The sequence below is a fragment of the Heterodontus francisci genome, chromosome 14 (assembly GCF_036365525.1).
Source record: "Heterodontus francisci isolate sHetFra1 chromosome 14, sHetFra1.hap1, whole genome shotgun sequence".
NCBI lineage: Eukaryota > Metazoa > Chordata > Chondrichthyes > Heterodontiformes > Heterodontidae > Heterodontus > Heterodontus francisci.
In genome coordinates, this window is record NC_090384.1 from 106,445,850 (window position 1) to 106,472,471 (window position 26,622).

The 26,622-nt window shown below is 50.5% G+C and overlaps 1 protein-coding gene across 1 annotated transcript in view; it reads left to right on the forward strand.

Annotated features, from left to right (window-relative positions):
* Nucleotides 1–26,622, forward strand: part of galnt18b (UDP-N-acetyl-alpha-D-galactosamine:polypeptide N-acetylgalactosaminyltransferase 18b) — a 472,052-nt gene that overhangs the window by 316,624 nt on the left and 128,806 nt on the right. Inside the window, exons 5-6 of the mRNA XM_068046700.1 lie at nt 135–332; nt 6,803–6,917. Coding sequence (XP_067902801.1) covers nt 135–332; nt 6,803–6,917 — 313 coding nt within the window. The remainder of the gene's footprint in view (nt 1–134; nt 333–6,802; nt 6,918–26,622) is intronic.

Consider the following 26,622-nt stretch of genomic DNA (forward strand, 5'->3'; position numbering starts at 1 on the left):
TTGTATTTAAGAGGACAGCTCACCACCACCTTCTCAAGGGCAATTAAATACAGGTAATAAATGCTGGGCTTGTCAGTGATGCTCACATTCCATGAATGAAAAAACCCTCACTCAATATCTCTTTTCCTTTCCAGGGCTGAACCAATACTCTCAAGAATAAAGGAAGATAGAACACGCATCATTGCTCCCTCCTTCGATAATATCAAATATGATAACTTTGAGATTGAAGAATATCCCCTGTCTGCCCAGGGTTTTGACTGGGAATTGTGGTGTCGTTACTTAAATCCTCCCAAGGAATGGTGGAACCTGGGAAATGCGACTGCTCCAATCAGGTAACTAGGCACCAACGAGTTGTGTAGTGACTGGAATGTTTTTATTTGTTATTCATATCTTTGTGGTCTTTCCTTTGGGAATAATCTGATGCAGTGGGCACCGTGACTACAAGGGCAGGTCTGAGGCTAAGAATCCTGTGGCGAGTAACTCACCTCCTGACTCCCCAAAGCCTGTCCACCATCTACAAGGCAGGAGCCTCTACCACCTGGATGGGGGATTTTGGCGACAAGGTTAGGTTGGAGAAGCTGGGGTTGTTCTCCCTGGAGCAAAGGAGATTGAGGGGAGATTTAATAGAGGTGTACAAGATTATGACAGGTTTAGATATGGTAGACAAAGAAAAGCTGTTCCCATTAGCTGATCGTACAATGACTGGGGGACACAGATTTAAGTTTTGGGCAAGAGATACATGGTGGATGTGAGGAAGAACTTTTTTTATGCAGTGAGTAGTAATGATCTGGAACTCACTGCCTACGAGGGTGGTGGAAGCAGAGATGATCAATGATTTCAAATGGAAATTGGATGGGTATTTGAGGGAAGTAAATTTGCAGGGCTACGGAGATAGAGCAGGGGGAATGGGACTAACTGAATTGCTGTACAGACAGCCAGCATGGACTCGATGGGCTGAATGGCCTCCATCTGTGCAATAGTAATAATAATAATGGCTCTAAGAACAACAGCAGCAGATGCATGGAACACCCCACATTGGTGCATTGCTGCAGTGCATCTTGTAGATGTTACACACTGCTGTCACTGTGCGTCAGTGGTGGAGGGAGTGAATGCTTAAGGTGGTGGATGAGGTGCTTTGTCCTGGATGGTGTTAAGTTTCTTGAGTTTTGTTGGAGCTGCACTCATCCAGGCAAGTGGAGAGTATTCCATCACACTCCTGACTTGTGCCTTGTAGATGGTGGACAGGATTTGGGGAGTCAGGAGGTGAGTTACTCGCCACAGGATTCCCAGCCTCTGACCTGCTCTTGCAGCCACTGCATTTCTGTGGTTGGTCCAGTTAAGTTTCTGGTCAATGGTGACCCCCCGGGATGTTGATAGTGGGAGTTTCAGTGATGATAATGACATTGAATGTCATGGGGAGATGGTTCGATTCTCCCTTGTCGGAGATGGTCATTGCCTGGCACTTGTGTGGCGTGAATGTTACTTGCCACTTATCAGCCCAAGCCTGGATATTGTCCAGGTCTTGTTGCATGTGGGCACGGACTGCTTCAGTATCAGAATGGTTGCGAATGGTGCTGAACATTGTGCAATCATCAGCGAACATCCCCACTTCTGACCTTATGATAGAGGGAGGCACCGGCTTTTTGATGAGACGTTAACCCTGTCTGCCTTCAAGAGACAATGTAAAATATCCAATGGTGCTATTCAAAGAAAAATAGAGGAGGTCACCCCAGTGTCCTGACCAATGTTTATTCTCAACCAACATCACTAAAACATATTATCTGGTTATTATCTCATTGCTGTTAGTGGGATCCTGCTGTGCACAGATTTGCTGCCACATTTCCTACATTACACCAGCAACTACACTTCAAAAGTACCTCATTGGTTGCGAAATGCTTTGGGACGTCCTGAGGTTTTGAAAGGCGCTATAGAAATGCAAGTCTTTTTTTTTACTGTACCCAGAAGCCATTCCATGTGCTGATCACTCTGTGTGAAAATGGGCTTTCTGATACCAGTCCTAATATTGCCTTTTACTAGTTTGAAAACTTAGAATTTCATGGTTCAATTTGACATAATATTTCAGATTGCCTCCTACTATACCGTTTACATCCGATCTCTCTGTCCAGTCACCAATCACCAGCCCAACTGCTGACCAGCACTGGTTTCTCCAGCCTTTCCATATAACTCAGTCGCTGTCAGACCAGAGATCAGCCTGATCGCTTCTCTCTGCTTTGTCTCAGTGTGTAAATCTTTATCTTGCATCTCCGTGACCACAACTGGACACAGTGTTCAAGGTGGGTCTGACCACAACTGGACACAGTGTTCAAGGTGGGTCTGACCAGAACTGGACATAGTGTTCAAGGTGGGTCTGACCACAGCTGGACACAGTGTTCAAGGTGGGTCTGACCAGAACTGGATACAGTGTTCAAGGTGGGTCTGACCACAACTGGACACAGTGTTCAAGGTGGGTCTGACCACAACTGGACACAGTGTTCAAGGTGGGTCTGACCACAACTGGACACAGTGTTCAAGGTGGGTCTGACCAGAACTGGATACAGTGTTCAAGGTTGGTCTGACCAGAACTGGACATAGTGTTCAAGGTGTGTGACCACAACTGGACATAGTGTTCAAGGTGTGTGACCACAACTGGACACAGTGTTCAAGGTGAGTGACCAGCACTGGACACAGTGTTCAAGGTGAGTGACCAGAGATGGACACAGTGCTCAAGGTGAGTGACCAGAACCGGACACAGTGTTCAAGGTGAGTGACCACAACTGGACACAGTGTTCAAGGTGGGTCTGACCAGAACTGGACACAGTGTTCAAGGTGGGTCTGACCAGAACGGGACACAGTGTTCAAGGTTGGTCTGACCACAACTGGACATAGTGTTCAAGGTGGGTCTGACCAGAACTGGACACAGTGTTCAAGGTTGGTCTGACCAGAACTGGACACAGTGTTCAAGGTGAGTGACCACAACTGGACACAGTGTTCAAGGTGGGTCTGACCAGAACTGGACATAGTGTTCAAGGTGGGTCTGACCAGAACTGGACATAGTGTTCAAGGTGAGTGACCACAACTGGACACAGTGTTCAAGGTTGGTCTGACCAGAACTGGACATAGTATTCAAGGTGGGTCTGATCAGAACTGGACACAGTGTTCAAGGTGGGTCTGACCACAACTGGACACAGTGTTCAAGGTGGGTCTGACCAGAACTGGACACAGTGTTCAAGGTGGGTCTGACCAGCACTGGACACAGTGTTCAAGGTTGGTCTGACCAGAACTGGACACCGTGTTCAAGGTGGGTCTGACCAGAACTGGACATAGTGTTCAAGGTTGGTCTGACCAGAACTGGACACAGTGTTCAAGGTGGGTCTGACCACAACTGGACACAGTGTTCAAGGTGAGTGACCACAACTGGAGACAGTGTTCAAGGTGGGTCTGACCAGAACTGGACACCGTGTTCAAGGTGGGTCTGACCAGAACTGGACATAGTGTTCAAGGTTGGTCTGACCAGAACTGGACACAGTGTTCAAGGTTGGTCTGACCAGAACTGGACACCGTGTTCAAGGTGGGTCTGACCAGAACTGGACATAGTGTTCAAGGTTGGTCTGACCAGAACTGGACACAGTGTTCAAGGTGGGTCTGACCACAACTGGACACAGTGTTCAAGGTGAGTGACCACAACTGGAGACAGTGTTCAAGGTGGGTCTGACCAGAACTGGACACAGTGTTCAAGGTTGGTCTGACCAGAACTGGACATAGTGTTCAAGGTGGGTCTGACCAGAACTGGACACAGTGTTCAAGGTGAGTGACCAGAACTGGACACAGTGTTCAAGGTTGGTCTGACCAGAACTGGACACAGTGTTCAAGGTTGGTCTGACCAGAACTGGACATAGTGTTCAAGGTTGGTCTGACCCGAACTGGACATAGTGTTCAAGGTGAGTGACCAGAGCTGGACACAGTGTTCAAGGTGAGTGACCACAACTGGACACAGTGTTCAAGGTGAGTGACCAGAGATGGACACAGTGTTCAAGGTGAGTGACCACAACTGGACACAGTGTTCAAGGTGAGTGACCACAACTGGACACAGTGTTCAAGGTGAGTGACCAGAGATGGACACAGTGCTCAAGGTGAGTGACCAGAGCCGGACACAGTGTTCAAGGTGAGTGACCACAACTGGACACAGTGTTCAAGGTGAGTGACCACAACTGGACACAGTGTTCAAGGTGAGTGACCAGAACTGGACACAGTGTTCAAGGTGGGTCTGACCACAACTGGACATAGTGTTCAAGGTGGGTCTGACCAGAACTGGACACAGTGTTCAAGGTGGGTCTGACCAGAACTGGACATAGTGTTCAAGGTGGGTCTGACCAGAACTGGACATAGTGTTCAAGGTGAGTGACCAGAACTGGACACAGTGTTCAAGGTGGTTCTGATCAGAACTGGACATAGTGTTCAAGGTGGTTCTGATCAGAACTGGACACTGTGCTCAAGGTGAGTGACCAGAACTGGACACAGTGTTCAAGGTGGTTCTGATCAGAACTGGACATAGTGTTCAAGGTGGTTCTGATCAGAACTGGACACTGTGCTCAAGGTGAGTGACCAGAACTGGACACAGTGTTCAAGGTGGGTCTGACCACAACTGGACATAGTGTTCAAGGTGGTTCTGATCAGAACTGGACATAGTGTTCAAGGTGGTTCTGATCAGAACTGGACACTGTGCTCAAGGTGAGTGACCACAACTGGACACAGTGTTCAAGGTGGGTCTGACCACAACTGGACACAGTGTTCAAGGTGGGTCTGACCAGAACTGGACACAGTGTTCAAGGTAGGTCTGACCAGAACTGGACATAGTGTTCAAGGTGGGTCTGATCAGAACTGGACACTGTGCTCAAGGTGAGTGACCACAACTGGACACAGTGTTCAAGGTGGGTCTGACCAGAACTGGACATAGTGTTCAAGGTGAGTGACCACAACTGGACACAGTGTTCAAGGTGGATCTGACCACAACTGGACACTGTGCTCAAGGTGAGTGACCACAACTGGACACAGTGTTCAAGGTGGGTCTGACCAGAACTGGACACAGTGTTCAAGGTGGGTCTGACCAGAACTGGACATAGTGTTCAAGGTGAGTGACCACAACTGGACACAGTGTTCAAGGTGGGTCTGACCAGAACTGGACACAGTGTTCAAGGTGGGTCTGACCAGAACTGGACATAGTGTTCAAGGTGAGTGACCACAACTGGACACAGTGTTCAAGGTGAGTGACCAGAGCCGTACACAGTGTTCAAGGTGAGTGACCACAACTGGACACAGTGTTCAAGGTGAGTGACCACAACTGGACACAGTGTTCAAGGTGAGTGACCAGAGATGGACACAGTGCTCAAGGTGAGTGACCAGAGCCGGACACAGTGTTCAAGGTGAGTGACCAGAGCTGGACACAGTGTTCAAGGTGAGTGACCAGAACTGGACACAGTGTTCAAGGTGAGTGACCACAACTGGACACAGTGTTCAAGGTGAGTGACCAGAACTGGACACAGTGTTCAAGGTGGGTCTGACCACAACTGGACATAGTGTTCAAGGTGGGTCTGACCAGAACTGGACACAGTGTTCAAGGTGGGTCTGACCAGAACTGGACATAGTGTTCAAGGTGGGTCTGACCAGAACTGGACATAGTGTTCAAGGTGAGTGACCAGAACTGGACACAGTGTTCAAGGTGGGTCTGACCACAACTGGACACTGTGCTCAAGGTGAGTGACCACAACTGGACACAGTGTTCAAGGTGGGTCTGACCAGAACTGGACACAGTGTTCAAGGTGAGCGACCAGAGATGGACACAGTGGTCAAGGTGAGTGACCACAACTGGGCACAGTGTTCAAGGTGAGTGACCACAACTGGACACAGTGGTCAAGGTGAGTGACCACAACTGGACACAGTGTTCAAGGTGAGTGACCAGAGCTGAACACAATGTTCAAGGTAAGTGACCAGAGATGGACACAGTGCTCAAGGTGAGTGACCACAACTGGACACAGTGTTCAAGGTGAGTGACCAGAGCTGGACACAGTGTTCAAGGTGAGTGACCACAACTGGACACAGTGTTCAAGGTGAGTGACCACAACTGGACACAGTGCTCAAGGTGAGTGACCACAACTGGACACAGTGTTCAAGGTGAATGACCAGAGATGGACACAGTGTTCAAGGTGAGTGACCACAACTGGACACAGTGCTCAAGGTGAGTGACCAGAGCCGGACACAGTGCTCAAGGTGAGTGACCACAACTGGACACAGTGTTCAAGGTGAGTGACCAGAGCTGGACACAGTGTTCAAGGTGGGAGTGACCAGAACTGGACACAGTATTCAAGGTGAGTGACCAGAGCTGGACACAGTGTTTAAGGTGGGTCTGACCAGTACTGGACACAGTGTTCAAGGTTATAGACCAGAGCTGGACACAGTGTTTAAGGTGGGTCTGACCAGTACTGGACACAGTGTTCAAGGTTATAGACCAGAGCTGGACACAGTGTTTAAGGTGGGTCTGACCAGTACTGGACACAGTGTTCAAGGTGAGTGACCAGAGCTGGACACAGTGTTTAAGGTGGGTCTGACCAGTACTGGACACAGTGTTCAAGGTTAGAGACCAGAACGGGACACAGTGTTCAGGGTGAGTGACCATAGCTGGACACTGTGCTCGAGGTGGGTCTGACCAGAACACTGTATTAGTTGAACATGACGTCTGCTGATTTGTCACCTACCTGTTTGGCTTTAACTCAGCTTTACCTCCTTGCCCTTTGTATTTGTTTTGTAGAAGCCCTGCTCTGATTGGTTGCTTTGTGGTGGACAGACTGTACTTTGAGGAGATTGGTTTACTGGATGAAGGCCTGGAGATCTATGGAGGGGAGAATGTGGAACTCAGCGTCAGGGTAATGTCACACAAAGCTCGTTATTCAATTTCCTTCTTCATTTCCTTTTTTAAAGTGGTTTTCAAACTTGGATTTGGTTTGGGACAGAATACGCAAACCTTGGTCAGGTAAAACACTGGTTTTCTAGTTCCTGATTTTGGGTGTGTTGCTGAGAGATTGTGTGGGTATTAACTGCAGCTCACCTCTGATTGTGAAGTCATGGTAAAGATCAATGTCAGTCACTGTAACTGGCTTGTTGCACATAGTGTTAAATATTCTCTGCATTTCATGAGTGAACATAGACTATTCATAGGTTACAGCTGCATGGCAGTTTAAAGCAACTAACTAGAGATAGGCTGACAAGTGAATTAATCTGAGCAGTGATTGGTATCCTCACTTTCTACCAATGGCGTCCCACATTTCAGATGTACATATCCAACTGGACTCTCTTTACACAAACATGAGATTCATGAGCCACGCACTAGAGAAGATGAGGTGTTTACCTTTGCCTCCTGAATGAATCATAGAAAAGCATAGAAGGAGGCCATTCGGCCTGTTGTGTCTGTGCTGTCACTCTGTTAGAGCAACTCACATTTCCCCGTAGCCCTGCAAATATTTTCTCTTCAGATAATTATCCTGAGTTGTTGAAAGCCTCAATTGAATCTGCCTCCACCACAGTCTCAGTCAGTGCATTCCACATCTAACCATTTGTGCATAAAATTATTTTTATCTGCGGAGAACCTTCTCCTGGAGGGGCTGGAACTAGGGCTAGGGAGACCCCCCAGCTGCCTTTTATGATGGTGGGGGCCGGGGGGGGGGGTCGCACACTCCCACACCCACACCCACTCCCACACCCACTCCTACACCCACTCCCACACCCACTCCCACTCCCACACCCACACCCACACCCACTCCCACACCCACTCCCACACCCACTCCCACACCCACTCCCACACTCACTCCCACTCCCACACCCACTCCCACACCCACTCCCACTCCCACACCCACACCCACACCCACTCCCACTCCCACACCCACTCCCACACCCACTCCCACACCCACTCCCACACCCACTCCCACACTCACTCCCACACCCACTCCCACACTCACACCCACTCCCACACCAACACCCACACCCACACCCACTCCCACTCCCACACCCACTCCCACACCCACTCCCACACCCACTCCCACACCCACTCCCACACCCACACCCACACCCACACCCATTCCCACTCCCACTCCCACACTCACTCCCACACTCACTCCCACACCCACTCCCACACCCACTCCCACACCCACTCCCACACCCACTCCCACACCCACACCCACACCCACTCCCACTCCCACACCCACTCCCACACCCACACCCACTCCCACACCCACTCCCACACCCACTCCCACACCCACTCCCACACCCACTCCCACACCCACTCCCACTCCCACACCCACACCCACACCCACTCCCACTCCCACACCCACTCCCACACCCACTCCCACACCCACTCCCACACCCACTCCCACACTCACTCCCACACCCACTCCCACACTCACACCCACTCCCACACCGACACCCACACCCACACCCACTCCCACTCCCACACCCACTCCCACACCCACTCCCACACCCACTCCCACACCCACTCCCACACCCACACCCACACCCACACCCATTCCCACTCCCACTCCCACACTCACTCCCACACTCACTCCCACACTCACTCCCACACCCACTCCCACACCCACTCCCACACCCACTCCCACACCCACTCCCACACCCACTCCCACACCCACACCCACACCCACTCCCACTCCCACACCCACTCCCACACCCACACCCACTCCCACACCCACTCCCACACCCACTCCCACACTCACTCCCACACCCACTCCCACACCCACTCCCACACTCACTCCCACACCCACTCCCACACCCACTCCCACACCCACTCCCACACTCACTCCCACACCCACACCCACACCCACACCCACACCCACTCCCACTCCCACACCCACTCCCACACCCACACCCACTCCCACTCCCACTTCCACTCCCACACCCACACCCACACCCACACCCATTCCCACTCCCACTCCCACACCGACAGCCACTCCCACCCACACCCACTCCCCCTCCCACTCCCACACCCACTCCCACACCGACACCCACTCCCACACCCACTCCCACACCCACACCCACACCCACACCCACACCCACTCCCACACCCACACCCACTCCCACGCCCACACCCACACCCACTCCCACACCCACTCCCACACCCACTCCCACACCCACACCCACACCCATTCCCCCTCCCACTCCCACACCCACTCCCACACCCACTCCCACTCCCACTCCCACTCCCACTCCCACTCCTACACCCACACCCACTCCCACTCCCACGCCCACACCCACTCCCACACCCACACCCACTCCCACACCCACTCCCACACCCACTCCCACTCCCACACCCACTCCCACTCCCACACCGACAGCCACTCCCACACCCACTCCCACTCCCACTCCCACTCCCACACCCACTCCCACTCCCACTCCCACACCCACACCCACACCCATTCCCCCTCCCACTCCCACTCCCACACCCACACCCATTCCCCCTCCCCCTCCCACTCCCACACCCACTCCCACACCCACTCCCACACCGACACCCACTCCCACACCCACTCCCACACCCACTCCCACACCCATTCCCACTCCCACACCCACTCCCACACCCATTCCTACTCCCACTCCCACTCCCACACCGACAGCCACTCCCCCTCCCACTCCCACACCCACTCCCACACCCACTCCCACACCGACACCCACACCCACTCCCCCTCCCACTCCCCCTCCCACTCCCACACCCACTCCCACACCCACAACCACTCCCACACCGACACCCACTCCCACACCCACTCCAACTCCCACACCCGCTCCCACTCCCACTCTCACTCCCACACTCACTCCCACTCCCACTCCCACACCCACTCCCACACTCACTCCCACTCCCACACCCACTCCCACTCCCACACCCGCTCCCACACCCACTCCCACTCCCACACTCACTCCCACTCCCATTCCCACACCCACTCCCACACCCACTCCCATTCCCACTCCCACACCGATACCCACACCCACTCCCACACCCACTCCCACTCCCACTCCCACTCCCACACCCACTCCCACTCCCACTCCCACACCCACTCCCACACCCACTCCCACACCCACTCCCACTCCCACTCCCACACCGACAGCCACTCCCACTCCCACACCCACTCCCACTCCCACTCCCACTCCCACACCGACAGCCACCCACTCCCACACCCACTCCCACACCCACTCCCACACCCACTCCCACTCCCACTCCCACTCCCACACCACTCCCACTCCCACACCCACTCCCACTCCCACACCCACTCCCACACCCACTCCCACACCGACACCCACACCCACTACCACTCCCACTCCCACCTCCACTCCCACTCCCACACCGACACCCACACCCACTACCACTCCCACTCCCACCTCCACTCCCACTCCCACACCGACACCCACACCCACTCCCCCTCCCACACCCCCTCCCACACCCACTCCCACACCCACTCCCCCTCCCACACCCACTACCACACCCACTCCCACACCCACTCCCACTCCGACAGCCACTCCCACTGTCACACCCCCTCCCACACCCTCTACCACTCCCACTCCCACACCCACTCCGACACCCACACCCACTCCCCCTCCCACACCCACTCCCACTCCCACACTGACACCCCCTCCCACTCCCACTCCCACACCGACAGCCACTCCCACACCCACACCCACTCCCCCTCCCACACCTACTCCCACTCCCACTCCCACTCCCACTCCCACTCCCACTCCCACACCCACTCCCACTCCCACACCGACAGCCACTCCCACTCCCACTCCCACACCGACAGCCACTCCCACTCCCACTCCCACACCGACAGCCACTCCCACACCCACTCCCCCTCCCACACCCACTCCCACTCCCACTCCCACTCCCACACCCACTCCCACTCCCACTCCCACTCCCACTCCCACACCCACTCCCACTCCCACTCCCACACCCACTCCCACTCCCACTCCCACACCGACAGCCACTCCCACTCCCACTCCCACACCGACAGCCACTCCCACTCCCACTCCCACTCCCACACCCACTCCCCCTCCCACACCCACTCCCACTCCCACTCCCACTCCCACTCCCACACCGACACCCACTCCCACACCCACTCCCACTCCCACACCGACAGCCACTCCCACACCCACTCCCACTCCCACTCCCACACCGACACCCACTCCCACACCCGCTCCCACTCCCACACCGACAGCCACTCCCACACCCACTCCCACTCCCACACCGACACCCACTCCCACACCCACTCCCACTCCCACACCGACAGCCACTCCCACTCCCACACCCACTCCCACACCGACACCCTCTCCCACTCCCACTCCCACTCCCACACCGACAGCCACTCCCACACCCACACCCACACCCACTCCCCCTCCCACACCCACTCCCACACCCACTCCCACTCCCACTCCCACACCCACTCCCACTCCCACTCCCACACCCACTCCCACACCCACACCCACTCCCCCTCCCACACCCACTCCCACTCCCACACCCACTCCCACTCCCACTCCCACTACCACACCCACACCAACTCCACTCCCACTCCCACTCCTACTCCCACTCCCACACCCACTCCCACTCCCACTCCCACACCGACAGCCACTCCCACTCCCACACCCATTCCCACACCCACTCCCACACCCACTCCCACACCCACACCGACTCCCGCTCCCACACCGACACCCACTCCCACTCCCACACCCACTCCCACACCCACTCCCACACGCACTCCAATTCCCACACCCACTCCCACACCCACTCCCATTCCCACTCCCACACCAACACCCACTCCCACTCCTACACCCACTCCCACTCCCACACCGACAGCCACTCCCACACCCACTCCCACACCCACTCCCACTCCCACACCCACACCCACTCCCACACCCACACTCACTCCCACTCTGCTGTCCTTACCTGGTCTGGCCTACATGTGACTCCAGACCCACAGCAATGTGGTTGACTCTTACATGCCATCTGAAATGGCCTAGCAAGCCACTCAGTTGTATCTAACCACTACAAAGTCAATAAAAAGGAATGAAACCGGACGGACCACTCTGCATCGACTTAGGCACTGGAAACGACAATGGAAAACCCAGCCCTGTCGAGCCTGCAAAGTCTTCATTACTAACATCTGGGAGCTTGTGCCAAAGTTGGGAGAGCTGTCCCACAGACTAGTCAAGCAACAGCCTGACATAGTCATACTCATAGAATCATACCTTACAGACAATGTCCCAGACACTGCCATCACCATCCCCGGGTATGTCCTGTCCCACCGGCAGGACAGACTCACCAGAGGTGGTGGCACAGTGGTATACAGTCGGGAGGGAGTTGCCCTGGGAGTCCTTAACATCGACTCCAGACCTCATGAAGTCTCATAGCTTCAGGTCAAACATGGACAAGGAAACCTCCTGCTAATTACCACCTACCGCCCTCCCTCAGCTGATGACTCAGTACTCCACCATGTAGAACAGCACTTGGAGGAAGCACTGAGGGTGGCCAGGGTGCAGAATGTACTCTGGGTGGGGGACTTCAATGTCCATCACCGAGTGGCTCGGTAGCACCACTGCTGACCAAAGTGGCCGAGTCCTAAAGGACATAGCTGCTAGACTGGGAATGCCCATCATCACCCCATCTTCCCACAGCCAATTGGAAGGTGAGAATACTCTTCAATACCTGATTGGACGTTTCTTGACTGTCAGTCAAGCAGCCCTATTCCCATCTCCAATATTTTCATAAACAGAAGTTTTCAAAGTAAGTGAAAATCCCACACTGTCTCTATGATCTTTCTCCCGGGTTTGTGCACATGGCAGTGACCTGGAGATTAATAATAATAAAAGCAAAATACTGCAGATGCTGGAAATCTGAAATAAAAACAAGAAATGCTGGAAATACTCAGCAGGTCTGGCAGCGTCTGTGGAGAGAGAAGCAGAGTTAACGTTTCAGGTCAGTGACCCTTCATCAGAACGAACAAAGGTTAGAAATGTGGAAGGTTTTAAGCAAGTAAAGTGGGGGTGGGGCGAGAGATAACAAAGGAGAAGGTGTTGATAGGACAAGGTCACAGAGAATAACTGACCAGAAGGTCATGGAGCAAAGGCAAACAATATGAAAACTGAACAGTCACAAGCAAAAACATGAAAAAAACAGTGGGTAGGCAAATTGAACAAACTAAGAAAAAATAAAATAAAATAAACGCAAAAAAAAATAAAATAAAATAAAAGACCTAAAAATAATGTGTAAAATGGGGGGCTGTCATGCTCTGAAGTTATTGAACTCAATGTTCAGTCCGGCAGGCTGTAGTGTGCCTAATCGGTAAATGAGATGCTGTTCCTCGAGCTTGCGTTGATGTTCACTGGAACACTGCAGCAAGCCCAGGACAGAGATGTGAGCATGAGAGCACGGGGGTGTGTTGAAATGGCAAACAATCGGAAGCTCGGGGTCCTGCTTGCAGACTGAGTGGAGGCGTTCCGCAAAGCGGTCACCCAGTCTGCATTTGGTCTCCCCAATGTAGAGGAGACCACATTGTGAGCAGCGAATACAGTATACTACATTGAAAGAAGTACAAGTAAATCGCTGCTCCACCTGAAAGGAGTGTTTGGTGCCTGGGATAGTGAGGAGAGAGGAGGTAAATGGGCAGGTATTACACCTCCTGTGATTGCAGGGGAAGGTGCCATGGGAAGGGGACCAGGTAGTGGGGGTAATGGAGGAGTGGACCAGGGTGTTGCGGAGGGAACGATCCCTTCGGAATGCTGACAGGGGAAGGGAGGGGAGGGTGCGTTTGGTAGTGGCATTACACTGGAGGTGGCGGAAATGGCGGAGGATGATCCTTTGGATATGGAGGCTGATGGGATGGAAAGTGAGGACAAGGGGAACCCTGTCACGGTTCTGGGAGGGAGGGGAAGGGGTGAGGGTAGAGGTGCGGGAAATGGCCCAGACACGGTTGAGGGCCCTGTCAATCACAGTGGGGGAGAATCCTTGGTTGAGGAAAAAGGAAGACATATCAGAAGCACTGTCATGGAAGGTAGCATCATCAGAGCAGATGCATCGGAGACGGAGAAACTGGGAGAATGGAATGGAGTCCTTACAGGAGTCAAGGTGTGAAGGAGTGAAGTCAAGGTAGCTGTGGGAGTCGGTGGGCTTATAATGAATATTAGTAGACAGCCTATCCCCAGAGATGGAGACAGAGGAGTCTAGGAAGGGAAGGGAAGTGTCGGAGATGGACCATGTAAAGGTGAGAGAAGGGTGGAAATTAGAAACAAAGTTGATAATGTTTTCCAGTTCGGGGCAAGAGCAGGAAACAGCACCGATACAGTCATCAATGTACTGGAGAAAGATTTGGGGGAGGGGGCCTGAGTAGGACTGGAACAAGGAATGTTCGACATATCCCACAAAAAGACAGGCATAACTAGGACCCATGTGGGTATCCATAGCAACACCTTTTACTTGAAGGAAGTGAGTGGAGTTGAAGGAGAAGTTGTTCAATGTGAGAACAAGTTCAGCCAGGCGGAGGAGGGTGGTGGTGGATGGGGACTGGTTGGGCCTCTGTTCAAGGAAGAAGCGGAGAGCCCTCAAACTGTCCTGGTGGGGGATGGAGGTGTAGGGAGATTGGACGTCCATAGTGAAGAGGAGGCGGTTGGGGCCAGGAAACTGGAAATTGTCAAAATGTCTTCGGGCGTCAGAAGAGTCACGGATGTAGGTGGGAAGAGACTGGACCAGCGGAGAAAAGATAGAGTCAAGATAGGAAGAAGTAAGTTCAGTGGAGCAGGAACAGGCTGAAACAATGGGTCTGCCGGGACAGTCCTGTTTGTGGATTTTGTGAAGGAGGTAGAAGCGAGCTGTTTGGGGTTATGGGACTATGAGGTTGGAAGCTGTAGAGGGAAGATCTCCAGAGGAGATGAGGTCAGTGACAGTTCTGTGGACAGTAGCTTGATGTTTGGTGGTGGGGTCATGGTCCATGGGGAAGTAGGAAGAAGTGTCTGAGAGTTGACGCTGAACCTCTACACCATACAGCAACAGCACCACCCTTGTCTGCAGGTTTGATGACAATGACAATAACCTGGAGATTAATCTTCAATTCCTGGAAACATAGAAAATAGGAGCAGGAGTAGACCATTCGGCCCTTCGAGCCTGCTCCGCCATTCATTATGATCATGGCTGATCATCTAACTCAGTAACCTGTTCCTGCTTTCGCCCCATACCCTTTGATCCCTTAAAACCCAAGCAGCTATATCAACTGTTGTATCTGTGGTAGCGAATTCCACAGGCTCACCACTCTCTGGGTGAAGAAATTTCTCCTCATCTCAGTCCTGAAAGGTTTACCCCGTATCCTCAGACTATGACCCCTGGTTCTGGACTCCCCCACCATCGGGAACATCCTTCCTGCATCTACCCCGTCAAGTCCTGTTCGAATTTTATAGGTTTCTATGAGATCCCCCCTCACTCTTGTGAACTCCAGCGAATATAATCCTAACTGACTCAATCTCTCCTCATACGTCAGTCCCACCATCCCAGGAATCAGTCTGGTAAACCTTCGCTGCACTCCCTCTATAGCAAGAACATCCTTCCTCAGATAAGGAGACGAAAACTGCACACAATATTCCAGGTGTGACCTCACCAAGGCCCTGTATAATTGCAGCAAGACATCCCTGCTCCTGTACTCGAATCCTCTCGCTATGAAGGCCAACATACCATTTGCCTTTTTTACTGCCTGTTGCACCTGCATGCTTACCTTCAGCGACTAGTGTACGAGAACACCCAGGTCTCGCTGCATATTCCCCTCTCTCAGTTTATAGCCGTTCAGATAATAATCTGCCTTCCTGTTTTTGCCACCAAAGTGGATAACCTCACATTTATCCATATTATACTGCATCTGCCATGTATTACCCACTCACTCAACTTGTCCAAATCACCCTGAAACCTCTCTGCATCCTCTTCACAACTCATCCTGCCACTCAGTTTTGTGTCATCCATAAATTTGGAGATATTACATTTAGTTCCCTCATCTAAATCATTAATATATATTGTGAATAGCTGGGGGTCCTAGCACTGATCGCTGTGGTACCCGACCAGTCACTGCCTGCCATTCGGAAAAAGACCCATGTATCCCTACTTTTTGTTTCCTGTCTGCCAACCAATTTTCTATCCATCGCAATACACTACCTCCAATCCCGTGCGCTTTAATTTTACACGCTAATCTCTTATATGGGACTTTGTCAAAAGCCTTCTGAAAGTCCAAATAAACCACATCCACTGGCTCCCCCTCATCAACTCTACTAGTTACATCCTCGAAGAATTCTGGTAGATTTGTCAAGCATGATTTCCCTTTCGTAAATCCATGCTGACTCTGCCCGATTCTACCACTGTTCTCCAAGTGCTCCAAGGTTACATTAGCTCCCCTCCAATCTGTAGGAACTGTTCCAGAGTCTATAGAATCTTGGAAGATGACCACCAATGCATCCACTATTTCTCGGGCCACTTCCTTAAGTACTCTGGGATACATACCATCAGCCCCTGGGGATTTATCGGCCTTTAATCCCATCAATTTCCCCAGCACCATTTCTCTACTAATATTGATTTCTTACAGTTCCACTCTCTCACTAAGCCCTGTGTTCCCCAAGATTTCCAGTATGATATTTGTGTCCTCCTTTGTGAAGACAGAACCAAAGTATGCATTTAGTTGGTCAGCCATTTCTTTGTTCCCCATAATAAATTCCCCTGTTTCTGACTGTAAGGGACCTACATTTGTCTTTCCCAGTCTTTTTCTCTTCACATACCTATGGAAACTTTTACAGTCAGTTTTTATGTTCCCCGCAAGCTTGCTCTCGTACTCTATTTTCCCCTTCTTAATCAATCCCTTGGTCCTCCTTTGCTGAATTCTAAACTGCTCCCAATCCTCAGGTCTGTTTTTTTCTGGTGAATTTGTATGCCTCTTCCTTGCTATCTCTAATTTCCCTTGTAAGCCAGGGTTTGGCTACCTTTCCCGTTTTACTTTTGCGCCAGACAGGGATAAACAATTGTTGCAGTTCATCCATGGACACTACAGGACTATCCCAGTGGGTTGGAAAGCCCAGCTGATATCGTTCCCTAACACAAATCAAACACAAAAACACAAGAAATCGGAGCAGGAGTAGACCACATGGCGCATCGAGCCTGCTCTGCCATTCAACACGATCATGGCTGATCTTGGGCTTCAATTCCACTTTCCCGCCCACTCGTCATTCCCCTTGATTCCCGCCATGATCAAAAATCTGTTTATCAATTCCAACAACAACAACCTGCATTTATATAGCACCTTTAATATAGTAAAACATCCCAAGGCATTTCACAGGAGTGTTATTGAGCAAAATTTGACACCAAACCCATATAAGGAGGTGTTCAGATAGGTGACCCAGAAGCTTGGTCAAAGAGGTCAGTTTTAAAGAGCATTTTGACGAGGAGAGACAGGTGGAGCGGTTTAGGGACAGAATTCAGAGATTTAGGACCTAGGCAGGGAGAGGTACATTTTCAAAACTTCAAAGAGTTAGAAATCTTTTTAAAGCATTTCAGGAACCAGCTGAAAATATCCAAAGTTATGATTGTATTTGACTATCAGGGTAATCTTTAATAAAGAAGCAAATAATAAATTCACTGCCAAACAACGTGGCTTCATGTCATGAGGAAATAGAGGTTAACAGCATCAGCACTGAGTGTGCAAGGCGCATCAAACCTTTCGGTGGGGCTTTATTTTCGAATTAAGTAACAAACTCTGGTGCAAACACATTTGCGTGAGATACACCACACATCTACTGAGACTATTTGAAGCTGCGGCAGAAAGGACTTAAGTGGCTCTTGCAGTTGCGAATGCGCAGAGTTTTGTTCTGCAGAATCGGCTTTCTCTGCATTTTCCTCTATATCAGTTCCTTTCAAGGGACCCTCCAGCTCAGAGTACAGAAATTTCTGATTGACGTCTCAAAAAATGTTCTGTTCTCTTTATTCAAACATTTGGTTGCTGCTCGTGTGCTTTAATCCTGAACTGCTCGCATCCGAACTCACAGCATGTTCTATTTACCCATTATCCCTGTGCTTGCTGACCTACATCGGTGCCTGGTTAAGCAACGCTGTTACTACCACATTGTGACGGGTTTGAGTGGTTTCTACTATTCGACTCTGCAGCAAGTGTTTTTTGTTATTAGGGTTTTAACACCTTTGTGTTTCATTTGTCAAATAAACAGACAGCGACATGTTTTCTTGTAGGTTTAAAAGAGATTATTTGTTAAGCAATATTCCTGATCCTGAAATTGTCACAACTGCATACACTCACGCTTTCACTCGCACACCCACACACACAAGAAGAGACAGACAGAGAGGAAAAGGGGTAAGTGGTTTTCAGGTGAGGTAGAGTTCACAATAAACCTGTCGAATTCTCTCGGAAGTCAAGTTCTCATTGGTTGCAGGCCTGAGGTGTTTGCAGATTTTTCTTTTGGTTGAACGTTCAGTTTGAAGACAGGGGATCATTGCTGTATAAGTTGAAAATGTAGCATTTAAAGCAGAGCACCTCCCTTCTGGCTTGTTGGATTTTCTCCCAGCCCTTAGTTGGACAAGCTTTTTGTGATATTTCTTTCAGGGCGTTTCTCTCTCTCTCTTTCCTTTCTCTGCTTTGAGAGATTCCTTTTTAAGATAAAAGGTTTGTTACATCAGATTCTGATCAGAGGCGCTTTTGTCTCTCCCCCATAGTGATCACACAATGGCCCAGGATGAGAATAATCTGGTTATGATGTTTCCACTGCATACCTTCTTTGTTTCAGAAGAACCCATTCAATTCAGGAATGTTACAGGATGGGGGTAATTGACACCTCTCACCCTGGTTAGGCATCCTATGTTCTAAACGATGTGGCAATGTTCGATTACACATGCAGCCATCTTTTGCGACATTGTCCATCTTTTTAAAAAGGTAAAGTCAATTTTTATAACTCTTCAGCTTGAATTTGTATTTTTACATCGTTACATTTCTCATAAGCATGACAACACCTCATTTTCAAATTCTTCATGCTTGATTTAAAGCCCATCCTTGGCCTCATCCTTCCCTATCTCTGTAATCTCCTCCAGTACCACAACACTCCGAGTTCTCTGAGCTCCTCCAATTCTAGCCTCTTGAGCATCCCCGATTTTAATCGCTCCATCATTGGTGGCCATGCCTTCAGCTACCTGGGCCCCACACTCTGGAATTCCCTCCCTAAACCTCTCTGCCTCTCTCTCTCCTCCTTCAAGACAGTCTTTAAAATCCATTTCGTCGCCAGTCCTAATGTCTCCTTATGTGGCTCAGTGTCAAATATTGATTGATAATCACTCCTTGGGATGTTTTATGACATTAAAGGCGCTATAGTGTTGTTGTGCTCAGAGGATTGATTAAACTGTCTGTTTGGGTAATTTTAATAAATATTATCACTCAGAAAATGTGATTAATTTAGTTGCTTTGGGTAGACAAATATGCTTCTGATTAATAAGAAATGTATGCTGTGAAAGCCGGAACAGGTTACTGAGTTGGATGATCAGCCATGATCATAATGAATGGCGGAGCAGGCTCGAAGGGCCGAATGGCCTACTCCTGCTCCTATTTTCAATGTTTTCTATCACATATAATTATAACCCATTGCACAGCCTAATGCCCTGGTGAAACACTGTGAACAATCAAAGCAGGCAGTTTCATTGCTGACCTTTATACTTTTTCCAAATGCCCTTCTTTGGCATATCCTCCAAAAATTCAATAAGACCTCAGTCAGTGTACGAGGTGCAGTTGTATATTGGAATGAAGGGCCATGGATACAAGATTAAATCTTAAGAGATTTAGATGAGAGAGCAGGTGAACCTTCTTCACATAGAGAGTTAGGATGATGAAGAATTCACTTCCAGTGTCAGAGGTTGAAGCAGAAACTAACATCATGGCTGAAGATTAGATTTGAGAGATTCACTCTCTCTTCCAATTCCTTTTGTGTTGTATGTAACTCATTGCTGACAGAATCAGGTTCAGAATTGAGTGCTATAGACTCTTGTTTGAACCAGAATCCTAAGCTTACTCAAGACTAATTGTTCTTCCACACAGTAGAGTTTCCTATTTTCCTTTAAAATTCCGGTCCATTTCTTTTCTGAATTAAATAATTGAAGAGCTTCAAGTGAACTGGAGCAGAATTTCTGATAGAAAGAGCATTTCAAACATATCCTTTCAAATCCTCATCCTGCGGTGTACTTAAAACAGGACTGTCAATCAATGATATCATATGAAATTCAATATTTTATGGTTAGCGATCAATGACAATACTAAGGAGGTTTTTCTGCTCTCAGGAATGAGCTGTACATAACAGCTCACCAGGGCAATGAAGTATTGATGGAATCATTAATGCTTGAGAGTCAGGCTGGCAATCTGGAGACTGCTGTGCAATTTGAAAAAAAATTCTCAGGATGTGAGCATCGCTGGCCAGGCCAGCATTCATTGCCCATCCCTAACCGCCCTTGAGAAGGTGGTGGTGAGCTGCCTTCTTGAACCACTGCAGTCCATGTGGGGTAGGTACACCCACAGTGCTGTTAGGAAGGGAGTTCCAGGATTTCGACCCAGCAACAGTGAAGGAACAGCGATATCGTTCCAAGTCAGGATGGTGTGTGGCTTGGAGGGGAACTTGCAGGTGGTGGTGTTCCCATGCATCTGCTGCCCTTGTCCTTCTAGGTGGTAGAGGTCGTGGGTTTGGAAGGTGCTGTCTAAGGAGAGAAAGATGCCAGATAGTGACTGGTTCAGTCTGATCTCTTCCATTGAATGGATGAATGACTGCAAGCAGTGCTGATACATGCACTGCAGCGCATTCTGCCTCGCCTCACTCACCACTCTTAAGATCCGCCCAATTTATTTTTCTTCTCTTGTTGGCTTGCTCGGCCCAAAGTTTCTGTGGGGGTGGGGTGGAGTGTGGGGGACATTCTAGCAGCGGCTGCACGGTGGAGTGGGAGTCACATTCAGCCTCCCCCTGCACCCTGACCAATTGTTCAGGTGGGTCGGGGGTGGGGGGGGGGGGTGGTGTAGGTGGCTGATAGAGCCTGCAAGGACCTTTCTGTACCACCTGCCCTTATAAGGTATTGATTGGTGTTGATTTCCAGGCCTAAAGATATAAACTGCAGCAGCTCTTCTGCACCAGGCTGACTCATTTCACCTGAGGACATAGTGCACTTCCATAGGCGAGGCCATTTGGCCCAACTCGGCTGTGCTGTGTTTATACTCCAGATGAGGCTCCTCCCCATTCCATCTACCTCATTGCAGCCTTTCAGCCTATCTTTGTATTCCCTTATGTAGTCGTCTAGTTCCCTTTTGAAAGTATCGCAGCTATTTGCCTCAAAGACTTCTTGAGTTAGTGCATTCCACGTTCTAACCACTCTGAGTAAAGATGTTTTTCCCTCATCTTCCAATTGGATTTGTTTTTGGGATGTGGGCATCACTGGCTAGGCCAGCATTTATTACCCTGCAACTGAGGTCCTTGCTGGGCCCTTTTAGAGAGCATTTTAATAGTCAACCACATTGCTGTGGGTCTGGATTCACATGTCGGTCAGCAGATTGCCTTCTCTAAAGAGCATGAGTGAACCAGATGGGTTTTTACAACAATTGACAATGGTTCCACAGTCACCAGTACACTAGCTTTTAATTCCAGATTTATTAGTTGAATTCAAATTTCACCATCTACCACGGTAGGATTTGGACCCATATCCCCAGAGCATTAGTCTGCATTTGGGTTACTAGTTCAATGACATGACAACTACACCACCGACTCCCCATCTTGTTAGACAATACAATTTAACTTGGATTTATATAATTCACATTGTAAAACATCCCAAGATGCTCCACAGGAATTTAATCAAACAAAATTTGACACCGAGCCACATAAGGAGATATTAGGTCAGGTGACCAAAAGCTTGGTCAAAGAGGTAGGTTTTAAAGAGCATCTTAAATGAGGAGAGAGAGGTGGAGAGGCAGAGAGGCTTAGCGAGGGAATTCCAGAGCTTAGGATCCGGGCAGCTGAAGCCACGGCCACCAATGGTGGAACGATTAAAATCTTCGATGCTCAAGAGGCCAGAATTAGAGCAGGGCAGAGATCTCGGAGGGTTGCAGGGCTGGAGGAGGTTACAACAACACTCACATCTGTCTTTGGCCTCCTTGTCTCGAGAGACAATGGGTAAGCGCGTGGAAGTGGGGAGTGGTTTGTGAAGCAGCGCCTGGAGTGGCTATAAAGGTCAGTTCTAGAGTGACAGACTCTTCCACAGGCGCTGCAGATAAAATTGGTTGTCGGGGCTGATACACAGTTGGCTCTCTCCTTGCACTTCTGTCTTTTTTCCTGCCAACTTCTTAGTCTCTTCGACTCGCCACACTTTAGCCCCACCTTTATGACTGTCTGCCAGTTCTGGCGATCACTGGCAACTGACTCCCACGACTTGTGATCAATGTCACAGGACTTCATGTCGCGTTTGCAGACGTCTTTAAAGTGGAGACATGGACGGCCGGTGGGTTTGATACCAGTGACGAGCTCGCTGTACAATGTGTCTTTGGGGATCCTGCCATCTTCCATGCGGCTCACATGGCCAAGCCATCTCAAGCGCCGCTGGCTCAGTAGGGTGTATATGCTGGGGATGTTGGCCGCCTCGAGGACTTCTGCGTTGGAGATATGGTCCTGCCACCTGATGCCAAGGATTCTCCGGAGGCAGCGAAGATGGAATGAATTGAGACGTTGCTCTTGGCTGACATATGTTGTCCAGGCCTCGCTGCTGTAGAGCAAAGTACTGAGGACACAGGCTTGAAACACTCAGACTTTTGTGTTCCGTGTCAGTGCGCCATTTTCCCACACTCTCTTGGCCAGTCTGGATATAGCAGCGGAAGCCTTTCCCATGCGCTTGTTGATTTCTGCATCGAGAGACAGGTTACTGGTGATAGTTGAGCCTAGGTAGGTGAACTCTTGAACCACTTCCAGAGCGTGGTCACCAATATTGATGGATGGAGTATTTCTGACGTCCTGTCCCATGATGTTTGTTTTCTTGAGGCTGATGGTTAGGCCAAATTCATTGCAGGCAGCCGCAATCCTGTCGATGAGACTCTGCAGACACTCTTCAGTGTGAGATGTTAAAGCAGCATCGTCAGCAAAGAGGAGTTCCCTGATGAGGACTTTCCGTACTTTGGTCTTCGCTCTCAGACGGGCAAGGTTGAACAATCTGCCCCCTGATCTTGTGTGGAGAAAAATTCCTTCTTCTGAAGACTTGAACGCATGTGAGAGCAGCAGGGAGAAGAAGATCTCAAACAGTATAGATGCGTGAACACAGCCCTGTTTCACGCCACTCAGGATAGGAAAGGGGTCTGATGAGGCGCCGCTGTGCTGAATTGTGCCTTTCATGTTGTCATGGAATGAGGTGATGATACTTAGTAGCTTTGGTGGACATCCGATCTTTGCTAGTAGTCTGAAGAGACCACGTCTGCTGATGAGGTCAAAGGCTTTGGTGAGATCTATGAAATCAACGTAGAGGGGCATCTGTTGTTCACGGCATTTCTCCTGTCGCTGGCGAAGGGAGAACATCATGTCAATGGTGGATCTCTCTGCTCGAAAGCCACACTGTGCCTCAGGGTAGACACGTTCAGCCAGCTTCTGGAGTCTGTTTAAAATGACTCGAGTGAAGGCTTTCTCCACTATGCTGAGCAGGGAGATTCCACGATAGTTGTTGCAGTCACCGCGGTCACCCTTGTTCCTATAGAGGGTGATGATATTGGCATTGCGCATGTCCTGTGGTACTGCTCCCTCGTCCCAGCACAGGCAAAGCAGTTCATGGAGTGCTGAGAATATAGCAGGCTTGATTATTTCAGGGGTATTACCGTCCATCCCAGGGGCTTTTCCACTGGCTAGAGAATCAATGGCATCACTGAGTTCTGATTCTGTTGGCTGTTTCTCCAGCTCATCCATGACTGGCATCTGTATATCACATTTAACATAGGAGGCTTCCATTGGTCTGGGTCAGTAATTTACCTTTCACTCTGGTGGTCCACGTTAAAGGCCCCGTCCCAGGAACAGGGCCTAGGGCATCCACCAAGGATGGGTGAGGGGGTTCGCTGTGCTACAATTGCCCCACCACAGCGGATCCCCAGGTATTTCAGTACCTTTATACCATATAGTGCATGATGGGTTATTCTGCTGCGAAGGTGGAGGTGTGAGTCCCATTAAGACTGCAAGGTCTAATTAATGTATGTAAGATCTAATTGCATGTTTGGGACAACATGAGGTCAATTAGAGTCAGTACCAGTGTATCATATTAGAATCTGTATATTATAGTGTTCGCAACAGGTACCACTGAACTCTTTAGAAGAGAATATCCTTTTAAAGGTATGCACATCTGTCTTTCTGTCTCTCTCCTTCTATCTCTCTGTGTCCTTTTCTTTGTCTGTCCCTCCTCTGTCTCTCTAGCTCACTCTCTATCTCTCTGTCCCTCCTCTGTCTCTCTCTCTCACTCTCTGTCTCTCTGTGCTCTCTGACTCTCTCTCTCTCTCACTCTCTGTCTCTCTGTGCTCCCTGACTCTCTCTCTCTCACTCTCTGTCTCTCTGTCCCTCCTCTGTCTCTCTCTCTCACTCTCTGTCTCTCTGTGCCCTGTCTCTCTCTCTCTCTCTCACTCTCTGTCTCTCTGTGCCCTGTCTCTCCCTCTCTCACTCTCTGTCTCTGTGCTCTCTGACTCTCTCTCTCACTCTCTGTCTCTCTGTCCCTCCTCTGTCTCTCTCTCTCACTCTCTGTCTCTCTGTGCCCTGTCTCTCTCTCTCTCTCTCTCACTCTCTGTCTCTCTGTGCCCTGTCTCTCTCTCTCTCTCACTCTCTGTCTCTCTGTGCTCTCTGACTCTCTCTCTCTCTCACTCTCTGTCTCTCTGTCCCTCCTCTGTCTCTCTCTCTCTCTCACTCTCTGTCTCTCTGTGCTCTCTGACTCTCTCTCACTCTCTGTCTCTCTGTCCCTCCTCTGTCTCTCTAGCTCACTCTCTGTCTCTCTGTGCCCTGTCTCTCTCTCTCTCACTCTCTGTCTCTCTGTGCTCTCTGACTCTCCCTCTCACTCTCTGTCTCTCTGTGCTCTCTGACTCTCTCTCTCTCTCACTCTCTGTCTCTCTTCCCTCCTCTGTCTCTCTCTCTCACTCTCTGTCTCTCTGTGCTCTCTGACTCTCTCTCTCACTCTCTGTCTCTCTTCCCTCCTCTGTCTCTCTCTCTCACTCTCTGTCTCTCTGTGCCCTGTCTCTCTCTCTCTCTCTCACTCTGTCTCTCTGTGCCCTGTCTCTCTCTCTCTCTCACTCTCTGTCTCTCTGTGCTCTCTGACTCTCTCTCTCACTCTCTGTCTCTGTGTCCCTCCTCTGTCTCTCTCTCTCACTCTCTGTCTCTCTGTGCCCTGTCTCTCTCTCTCTCTCTCTCACTCTCTGTCTCTCTGTGCCCTGTCTCTCTCTCTCTCACTCTCTGTCTCTCTGTGCCCTGTCTCTCTCTCTCACTCTCTGTCTCTCTGTGCTCTCTGACTCTCTCTCTCACTCTCTGTCTCTCTGTCCCTCCTCTGTCTCTCTCTCTCACTCTCTGTCTCTCTGTCCCTCCTCTGTCTCTCTCTCTCACTCTCTGTCTCTCTGTGCCCTGTCTCTCTCTCTCTCACTCTCTGTCTCTCTGTGCTCTCTGACTCTCTCTCTCACTCTCTGTCTCTCTGTCCCTCCTCTGTCTCTCTCTCTCACTCTCTGTCTCTCTGTGCCCTGTCTCTCTCTCTCTCTCTCACTCTCTGTCTCTCTTCCCTCCTCTGTCTCTCTCTCTCACTCTCTGTCTCTCTGTGCCCTGTCTCTCTCTCTCTCTCTCACTCTCTGTCTCTCTTCCCTCCTCTGTCTCTCTCTCACTCTCTGTCTCTCTGTGCCCTGTCTCTCTCTCTCTCTCTCACTCTCTGTCTCTCTTCCCTCCTCTGTCTCTCTCTCTCACTCTCTGTCTCTGTGCCCTGTCTCTCTCTCTCTCACTCTCTGTCTCTCTGTCCCTCCTCTGTCTCTCTCTCTCACTCTCTGTCTCTCTGTGCCCTGTCTCTCGCTCTCTCTCTCACTCTCTGTCTCTCTTCCCTCCTCTGTCTCTCTCTCTCTGTCTCTCTGTGCCCTGTCTCTCTCTCTCTCTCTCTCACTCTCTGTCTCTCTTCCCTCCTCTGTCTCTCTCTCTCTCACTCTCTGTCTCTCTGTGCTCTCTCACTCTCTCACTCTTTCTGGGCAGAATCTTCTACACTTTGAAATATTTGAGGCATTTGGGATATTTCAGGGTGTTGACCTTGCATGTGTCAGAGGCTGCTGGCAGGGTGGAGTGTGCTGTGTCTGACACCTGGAGAATCCCACCAGCACCTGAATTTTGGCCTTTAGTGAGTCCCGAATTGGCGATTGGCTGCTGACAGGCAGGTGGTCTCTGCCGCTTAAAGCCTATCTCCACAAGATTGATTGGAGGCGGGAATATGTCGGGGAGCCGAGCCAACACACAGCTCCTGCAATTTTGTCCCGGTCCCACATCCAAACCTGCCTTTTCAGGGCTGGGAAGATT